The 9,784-nt window shown below is 36.8% G+C and overlaps 1 protein-coding gene across 3 annotated transcripts; it reads left to right on the top strand.

Moving 5' to 3' along the window:
• The first annotated feature begins 524 nt into the window (after positions 1–524).
• LOC110852902 (MAGUK p55 subfamily member 7) lies at positions 525–9,580 on the top strand. Of its 3 annotated transcripts, XM_022101058.2 has the most exons (13): positions 529–1,375; positions 1,945–2,207; positions 2,309–2,482; positions 2,770–2,799; positions 3,123–3,195; positions 3,267–3,421; positions 3,503–3,639; positions 4,472–4,584; positions 5,751–5,840; positions 5,985–6,081; positions 6,159–6,238; positions 6,335–6,681; positions 7,288–9,580. In XM_022101058.2, the coding sequence occupies exons 1-13, from the start codon at positions 1,348–1,350 to the stop codon at positions 7,462–7,464; spliced, it is 1,764 nt and encodes a 587-aa protein (XP_021956750.1). In that variant the 5' UTR covers positions 529–1,347; the 3' UTR covers positions 7,465–9,580. The 3 variants fall into 3 exon arrangements, with proteins under 3 accessions (XP_021956752.1, XP_021956750.1, XP_021956751.1); XM_022101060.2 differs by lacking the exon at positions 5,751–5,840 and having other exon boundaries at positions 525–1,375; XM_022101059.2 differs by lacking the exon at positions 2,770–2,799 and having other exon boundaries at positions 531–1,375.
• Positions 9,581–9,784: the final 204 nt, after the last annotated feature.

Genomic DNA, 9,784 nt, shown 5'->3' with positions numbered 1-9,784 from the left:
TGTCCATGTCACATAATGGATTTAGACTAAGTTTTACTGTGATGTCGTTCTCTCATGAATTTCATGCTCCGTCGTCATCTCATCTACCAAGCAGCACATTATTGTTGTGAAATCCAATCCATAAATTAATTACCCACACACAATCGCGTATCTCTGTCTGATCTCAAAATTTCTTAATTCTGCTGCATGCAGTACATGAAAAACTTTATTGCCGAGAGAGGAGGATGCCTAACCCTTACTGCTTCATGGTTCCGCTATGCACATTGTTTGTTACCCGAGGAGTGTGAAAAGGACGGGTGACGGGGATAGAAGAATAGAACAAAGAGAGATCATATCCTTCCTTATACAGACATTTCTACATCCAACCACCCAACCGTTATTCCATATTCCGTACGATTTTGTCCTGTTACTGCTGCTATACAGCTCTCTTCTGATGCAATATTATTATTATTACTTGTGTGCCTTGTTAGACATGTCACGGTTAAAGGAAAAATGGATATCATACAACATCTCTTCTGGTTCTGTGCTGCATAAAACAGCAACAGAAACGACCAAACCACCGCACTAACAAACTCAACATGAAAACCACCACCCTTGAAACGAAACGCTGCTATATATCTGCTTCTTTTATACGACCAAGTTGAGCATAAAATCCAATCCATCTCCGCAATAATACCCGCAAGAGGAAGCATAGACCCTCCATTCTCTTACTTACTTACTCCTACTACTACTACGAAGAAGGTTTAGTTAGTTTGGTTGGGTTTTCCGTTTTCGGAGTGAAAGTAGCGAGTAAAACTGTACGGGCGAAACCCACCACCCGGATTTCGGAGTTTTTTCTCTCTCTCGACTAGACTACGAGGTTGAGGGTGGAGTCTACCGCATCGACCCAGTTTTCTTGACTTTAATATTTGGATGACATTCACCACCCTAATTCACCTTGCTCCTCCGTCGTCGAAGTCGTCGTCGTCGTCGACCAGAGAACAAAAAAAGAAAGGGAAAGAAAACTGACCAACATTCCGTTTAGAATAATTTACTGAAATGGAAGCGTGGAGAAAGTAAAATATTAGCAGCGTGCCAATTTATGCGGTTCCACACCTCAATCCAAAACCACTCTGCTAAACAAATAAAAAGAGGACGTATATTAAGTACAAAGAGTATTTTATAAGAGTGGATGGATCGCATTGCAGACAGAGTAAAAAGTTAAGTAGTAGATACACACGGGGCGAGAACGGTGTCAAGAACAATATAAATATTATATTTGGGACAAAGAGAAAGAATAGAATAATCGTGTAAGTTTGATAAAAGAAGAGAGGAAACAATTACAAGTTGCTGTCAGAACGGGACAAAATGTTGGACAATAGTCGATGGGATCCGGGTAGGTGAAAGTTCATTTACTACTTGAGTGAGATAACTTTGTTCGTCTACTTAAATATTAATGGATGGATTGGATGCATGGCTTCAGTTGAATTTATTTATTTAGTTGCGAATTTTTTCTTCAGTTTAAAACTGCAAGTTCTGCATAATTCGGATAAAAGGAAGAAAAATAAGTACTAAATACTTATGGTTTTTTCGTCTTTGTCTAAACTTTGGATTCCAAAGAGAGGGGGATCAATCTAAAAACCAACCTTTTGTAAATAAATTTATGTACAAATAAAATTATGGGCGTTGAGGTCAAACGATTTGTTCCACTTGACATTAGATTGGTTAAATAAAACAGGGTCCGCTCCATCCAATACTAGCTTAATCAGGCAGTAAATTTATGGAGAGACGTGACGAAATTTAATCTAAATTAAGTGTTAAGCATACCTAATTGACGGCTCTATTGAAATTAATGTGCTTTAACTTGATGTTTAATTATGTAATGAGTTTCAAATGGTACCGCAAAAAAATAATGGTTTACACTAGATTTTACGTCCTAATTTTTGTCCACATTTTTTGCTGCAGTACTGTCCAAGCTTCTCGTTTCTCTGGAGGAGTCACGCCGCTCCTTGCCGACCGGATGTGAGGAAGAGGTCTCATTTCTCAGTGACTTACTCCAATCACGGGAACTTCACGCCCTCGTCAAAGTGCACAACTCGATCGAACCACTGCAAAAGGATGACAGATTTTTCCCACTGCTCTCAAATGTGGTCGAAGTAACGGAGGAAGTCTTAGGAATTTTAGCAAGAGAAGTATCAAATTCTGAAGAAAATCCCGAAGCTGCCGAGGTGAGTGGAGCAGAGCTAGTAATTTTTTTAATGCCCGAATCCGGGTAGCCGAGAAAGAATACGTATATGATTTTGTCGTATTTTTGAATGAATATCTGCAGGTGTTCGAACTATTACAAAATCCGCACATTCAAGGATTACTTTATTCGCACGATATAATTGCACAAAAAGATTATTTACCGAAACTCCCTGAAATTCCTACCGAAGTCCTACAAGAGGATGAAGAAGAAGAAACTATAAAAATTGTTCAATTGGTTAAATCTTCGGAACCTTTGGTAAGTTAATTTATTCTTCTTTGCTTTACTGCTAGATATGCACTTATCTTCCACTTTGTGGTGGTGAAAGTTGTAAATAATGACTCACTGTTAAATATTTAAAACATCTACGTGTACCACATTTCTCTGTAAATCGATTGTCGTGACTTAAAATATGTCCCCAGAAGAACGCGCAATACGAAAAATACTTCCATTGTTGTTGTTACTCACTAATTAATACTTAGGCATTTGTTTCTTGAAATTGCTGCATTCTTCTCCTCTGTCTGATCCACCCACTCCGTAAATAGGATGGGGCCAGAACTGCTGAGCCAATCGTGGTAAGGAATAAATGCAAAATTTAGATGATTTTCTGGGTGGTTTTCACTTTACTTTCTCCGTACGTGTAATGTACATATGTAACCTTTTCTCACATAATTTCTTTATTTTCGCTAATAAATAAGCTGTATTAATGTTTTGCATATTTTTTGTTTTTCCGTATTAACATTTTCGGGCATGTTGTAATAAAATGACTTACTTAATATTGTTTTACATAGGGGGAAATCGCTAATAACAAAGTTTTTGTGTGTGCAATTGTGTCAATTAATATATTTTCGAATACTTTTACGATAAGTTTTGATCCAATTTTATCTGATTTTTATAGGGTGCTACAATAAGAAAGGATGACGAGACGGGGAAAATTCTTATTGCCCGAGTCATGCACGGTGGTGCTGCACGTGAGTATTGCCTAAAATTTGCAAAATATAGAAAATCCTTACATGCATAACTTTAACTTTGTTTCTTAAAGATCGTTCCGGTTTAATATTTCCTGGCGATGAGGTCATTGAAGTGAACGGATTGACAACCGAGGGCAAAACACCAGACGATGTTCTTCAAATTCTTAAACAATCCGAAGGTACCATCACGTTCAAATTGGTACCCTGCGACTCGGGTCGATTAAAGGTGAATTACTGAATCATAATTTTTTATACAGATTCTTCCTTATTTTGTAATGCAACAAAATAATTTCGTGTCTTTTTGTAGCGTGAAAGCAAAGTCCGAGTCCGTTGTTTGTTCGATTATCAGTCAAAAGATGATCCCCACATTCCTTGTGAAGATGCCGGGTTAGATTTTAAAAAGGGAGACGTTCTTCACATCGTTAGCCAGGATGATGTCTACTGGTAAGAATGCGAATTTATCAGTTGCTAATTTTGTATAAGGTTGAACTTGAAAATTCATTTCTATTTGTTTGTATACCTATTTTGGGGGTCATGCCCAGGATGGGTTGACAATATTGACATTTCATTTATGATTTGAAGGCAAATAATTCTGGCCTGAGTTTGATCAGATAATCCCTTAAATTCGACGAGTTAAATCCCAAAAGGCATAACTTGTCAGGTTCCTGTTTCCCTACTATTTTTACTCTCTGGGTTTGTGAGAAAACAATAGGACGACAAAATGGTAGGAATTTTACATGGATTATTACAAACACATTCTCATGGGAAACACAAGGATTCATTCTGTAGTTTCATTAGGGCTTCATGTAAAATATTTATTAGGTTCATGTAAATGTCTAAAATAAATCTGGTTGGGTTGGGCTAGGTTCTGGTAAATAATATTTGTTTATAATCCTAAATAAACAGACATGTTCATGATAAACCTTTACTCCGTTGCCCTTGTGGATGCCTGTTTAAAAGTCACAAGATCCCCAACATGCAAACCAATACCCAAACCATTTCTAAAAATTACCTGAGAAATTTGAGCCTAAATTGAAAAAAATAACTCAGAAATCAGAATTGTGGTACACGTATGTTGAAGCTATGTAAATTAATTTCAATTAGTCTCATTTACATAATCTCACAATTTATCTCACAATCCAAGTTCATCATGCAATTGTACAATAATTTCCGCTATCCTTGAGCCCTGAACTGAAACTTGAACCTTATATGTTTGTCCATATCAAAGAGGAGTCCATTGTTCTGGCTAAATTTTGTGAACAACGTTCCTTTGCAGGTGGCAAGCCCGCCGAGAGGGTGATCGAACCATGCGTGCCGGACTAATCCCTTCGAGATCCCTGCAAGAAAAACGGATCCTGATGGTGCGAACCAACAATCCAGAAGCATATGGTGAGTCCTTCAATTAGTCTCGTCCAGCTTATAACCGTCCCTTCAAGCAAAATTTCGTTCCCAACCCAAGCCCATTCTCATAAATGAGAATGACCCCCAAATCTCAATTCTCTGCCTCGTTCCTTTTTGACACGAAGCTGAAGCAAATTATAAGCCGACAAAATGGGACCCAAAGAAAAGAAAGGAAGGGTCTCGTAAACTCATATTTTAAACCTTCTCCCTTCCATCCTTCCAAGAAATATTTATATTCTGTTAGTAGTTTCTAGCCCCTTCTCATTATATCTTTTTTCGAATTGTTGCATTGCATTTGCATGAGAGTCGTTACTTATTTCTATAACTGCACGTATAACTCGAACCTTTGAAGTTCAGTTGCCACGCTCTTCTCACTCTTATCCCCATTGGCTGTTTGGACGAGCATCATCATCTTGTTCCTTTTACCATATAAACGCTCTCCCTAGGACTGTCTGCTTCAGTACGAGGCTGAGAGTGCGGAGGAAGGGTGGAGGACGTTAGTCATTGACGTCCTCCATTTAATTGGGTTATTTAATAAGAAACGACAGTTATGTCACCTATATTTAGTCTGACTGGGGCGTAGTAAGTAGTTGTTGGGTTTCTGTGATAAGTACTGCTTTTTGTGATAAGACGACGTAGTTAGTTAGGTAGGGGTGCTGCTGTTCAATTCTTCAAAAATGCACTTCACGATGACGACGCCATGATGGCAGGAAAATGCCACGCGTCGCGATCATTAATAATGATTCATTATTGCTGGTAAACATTATTTTAAAGTTTTTGTATATTTTTCGACTCCTCTGGTTATGTAGAATTGTAATTTGTTTTTAAATTTTCTACTGTTGCGATCAAAATTCGTAATTTTACATTTTCACTTTGACTTCCATCAGCAGTAGTATTTTGTGTATTGTTTTGTCGGATCTCTTATCGATTTTTGTGTCCAGATGTTACCCACCCCATTCGCTAGTACACAGTAGTAATAATTCCGTAATCTTCCGTAGCGAGTTGGTTGGTACTTGGTAGTTTTATTTAGTCAAACCGTATTGTATTGTCCGTTAATTTATTAATTGCTACATGACGCATTCGATTAATAACAGCATGATTAATTATTTGGCTATTTTATTTATTTTATTTTCATTGATTTTATTAACTTCTAGCCAATTGCGTGCCTTGCAAACCCTTGAATGAAGTTGGAAATGGGGAATGCTCTAACAAAAATAGCAAAAAAATTGGCTACGATATTCAACGTAAGTTTTATAACATTTTCGCTGTGACTCACTTCCTGTTCTTCTACTGCCTCTCCACTCTCGTCTCTTTCACTTCTTTTTATAAATTGTGTCTTATGTTGTACTAAACTAATAATGCAATTCTTATTTATCTTATCATTATAGAACATGACGACTACGATCGAGAGGATATCCCAACATATGAAGAGGTCGCAAAACTCTATCCACGCCCAGGTCATCATCGCCCCATCGTTTTAGTCGGGTAGGCATAAATTGTAATTTTAGAATTCTTTCATCCACCACCACAACTAATTAATCTTTCTCTCCTCCATTCTGCAGACCACCTGGCGTGGGCCGAAACGAACTGAAACGACGCCTCACAGATTTGGATAATAACAAATACAACACCACCATTCCATGTAAATCATCTTTGCGATATAAAACCACACTGCTACAATCTACTCTGAATTTTGAAAATACATGATCATAACATAATTTTTGATTACTCGATATAGTCACCTCTCGACCCCAACGTCCCGGAGAAACTAACGGAAAGGACTACTGTTTCGTGACCAGAGAGAAAATGGAGGAGGATATCCAATCAGGTCGTTTCATCGAGTTTGGCGAATACAAGGGGAACTTGTACGGAACGGCGTGCGAGACGGTGCGGTCCGTCATAAATGCGGGTCAAGTCTGCGTTCTAAACCCTCACTCCCAAGCACTCAAGATGTTACGCACTCCTGAGTTCAAACCTTACATAATCTACGTCAAACCCCCTCCAGAATTCGAGGTACTCAAGCAATCCCGTCATAATTATAACGCCAAGTCAACCTTTGACGAGAGCAACTCTCGAGCTTTCAACGTACGTATGAAATTATTATCCCTTATTTTCTTTTACGTTATTCTCCCTCTATTTCTTACCTAGTCAATTGTTTAGTAGAGCTGCTCAGTTTTATTGGTCAAGCTTTTAAGAAGCGTTTAGAAAGAAAAATCAGCTTTGAAAACTTGCTAGTTTAGCTGCGCCTATAATGAATTTACAGTTAGTCTACCAATCAATCAATTTAACCATCCGTAATAAATTAATTTAATAGACATTGAATGTTAGTAGCGCTTAATAATTCGCAATTTTAACAACATTTACCAAATTTGTTCCATTCCAAACCAATTCAGTTTTATTATGTATGGACTACTCGCTGCTTTTTCATAATTGTTCTCATTCGCAGTCAACAGGTGTGCGTGTATAAAAAAAAAGGTTTCTTCTTCTCACCATACATTTAAAATCAGTGTTTCAACCGACTTTTTAAAATTCTCAGAAAATATTCAAACTTTTCTTTTCTTTTGGGCGATTTCCATAACTTGTGTGTTAAGGCACAATTTATGAATCTCGCCTTCTGTGTAAAACAGTCAAAGTGAAAATTTCAAAAAAGTCATTCTAATTGTGTTGCTTTCTTTAATTTTTGATTAACAGGACGACGAATTCCACGAAATTCTAAAGAGTGCTCAGAAGATTGAATTCCACTATGGACACTGGTTCGACGAGACCTTAATCAACGACGACCTGCCCAAAGCGTTTGAACGTTTGGTAAAAATTGTGAAGAAGGTCGAGAACGAGTCACTTTGGGTGCCTGCTTCTTGGGTGCAATAATTAATTAGTTCTACACAACAAATTGTCATCATCACGTTCTTCTATATTGATTCCTACTACAACTGAAACCGGGACAATTTCAATACTAAAATAACATTTAAAGTAATAATCACCACACCAGATATCTTCATCATTCCTAGTAATAATTAGTAATTTAAATATGCAACTAATTAAGAACTCTCACTCAGTTAGGTTTATCAATTTTCATAATCTCTGAAATCTATTTCATTCATTTTTTTTTCTTTTTAAGTGGTTAATTTAGACAATATGACCTCGACCAATGAGATATTCAATATCATATCAAAGGGGCGGACAGAACAGAACTGATTTGTAATAATTTATTCTTAGCAATACCTTGTTGCATTTTTAAAGTCACGAACGTCAGATAACCCTGCGTATTTCACTTTTAGTTAGGTAATTTATTTCATCGACAAATGACAAATGGGGCTACAATTTTACGGTATAAATTGTTAGCAACATTCAATACTCCATGATTTCTAGGTTCAGTTAGAGCGTTCTGAACTGGTCTTTATTTGATGAGGGAGAAAGGCAGAGGTAAATAGGGGTAGCAGTTTTATTGTATGAAATTGACTACCCAAAATTCTCGTAAAACTGCATAATTTGATAGCTAGGCCCAGTCAGAGCCTTCTGAACTGGTCTTGATTTGATGAGGGAGAAACGCAGCGACACTTTACGGTTCAATTTAACGGTATAAAATTGAGTACTCCCAATCTTTAGTTTTAAAAATGTCAGTTTTATAGCCAGGTCAAACTAGAGCGTTCTGAACTGGTCTTGATTTAATGAGGGAGGGAGGAGGTCGGCCCACGTTAAAAAAGTATTAACGTATAGATTGGGTATAAACGAGTAATTTAAATTCCAATTAAAAATGTGGAGTTCAGTCTCCTAAAATGATGATCACATACAAACAGTTTTACCTGAAGCCATAATTATGTGATGACATTAGGTATTGACATTACATCCGCAAAATGAATTAAATCAGACGTATCTCAACATAAAATATTACTTGTCAGGTTGTCAACTATATCTGCGACGGCAAAAGCCTTTCCATAGCTCTAGACGGTATGGGGGGGGGGGGGTCGTACGTCAAATAACTCTAGGTATACATATTCCCAAAATTGCGTCACCCCACGTTAAACACTATTTTTCTTGTATTATAAAATCACGTCTATCTTCACAGCACTTTTTCCACTCCCTCTGAAATAATGTCGCACAGTATTCGATATTATTGATACGATTTTAGCAGACTTCCACAATGTTCACATAAAAGAAAATACGACGATGTAGGTTTTATAAGAGTCTCTGCGACGGCAAAAGCCTTTCCATAGCTCTGCCGTTTGTCCGGGATGAGGGGTGGGACTCGACTCCCGTAAGATGACCCCCCATTCCGGGTTGTTGTTAAACATTGGTCCACGTCGTCGTTAAACATTGGTCCGCGTCGTTATGAAACATTGGTCCACATTGTCTGCTGCAGTACGATAATTTTCGTACTGCAGGTATCGTATCGATATCATGTTGCTGCATCACCGTTTAATTAATCATATTTTTTAAATAATGTTAAAGTTTTGAAAAAATTATCGTATCAATTGCACCAAATATACTACGCAGTTCTGTTCTGATCCACCTTCATTCAAGTATAACGTCGAGGTTAGTTTTAATTTTAAAATGAGCTGCCTTATTCTACGTAGCTGTTAATTAATTTACTTGCCTTGGTACTCTCTTTGTTGTCACTTTGTTATTAGAAAAGGTCAGGTCATACGAAATACTATTAGGTTTGTATTCTCAGCAGAGGAAAAATATTTATTCAATATCACAATAATTGCCTACTTTTTTGATACATGTTATATTTATTTTTTACTAGATTGAATTTATTTTTGATTGTTATTTCAATTTTAAAAGCAATTTTATTACCTCAAATTAGTAAGTATTGAATTGTTACAAATATCATCGTAAAGACATCGTTATTATTATTTGTTATCATGTAATATGAAACTTATGTGAGATCGACTTTAAGGGATTTATTTTATGATCTTATGAAATGACATTACCCGAAGAAAGTAAAAAGAATTCAATAAATGATCAGTGAAAATAATACGTATACAATTTGTTTGTGCATTTTTATTTCATTCGTCAATCAAAAATGTTTTTATTGAATGAACTTTGTATATAAAAGTGTCATCTGCATCATTACAGAATTCACCTCATTCTTATTTCGAAAACTAATGATGTCATTTTGGAGTCCCGACTTGCGTCTTATAAAAGTGGCGTCGTTATTGTGCATCAATTTTTCCAAAGATCTAGC

This window comes from Folsomia candida, unplaced genomic scaffold, assembly GCF_002217175.1.
Source record: "Folsomia candida strain VU population unplaced genomic scaffold, ASM221717v1 Fcan01_Sc008, whole genome shotgun sequence".
NCBI lineage: Eukaryota > Metazoa > Arthropoda > Collembola > Entomobryomorpha > Isotomidae > Folsomia > Folsomia candida.
The sequence above is the reverse complement of the archived record's forward strand: the minus strand, read 5'-3'. Positions and strand labels throughout refer to the sequence as shown.

Coding starts and splice junctions, on each gene's coding strand:
- LOC110852902 (XM_022101058.2), top strand. CDS start 1,348: ATGTTGGACAATAGTCGATGGGATCCGG. Junction 3,422..3,502: donor GCGACTCGGGTCGATTAAAG/GTGAATTACTGA, acceptor GTCTTTTTGTAG/CGTGAAAGCAAAGTCCGAGT. Junction 6,682..7,287: donor GCAACTCTCGAGCTTTCAAC/GTACGTATGAAA, acceptor TTTGATTAACAG/GACGACGAATTCCACGAAAT.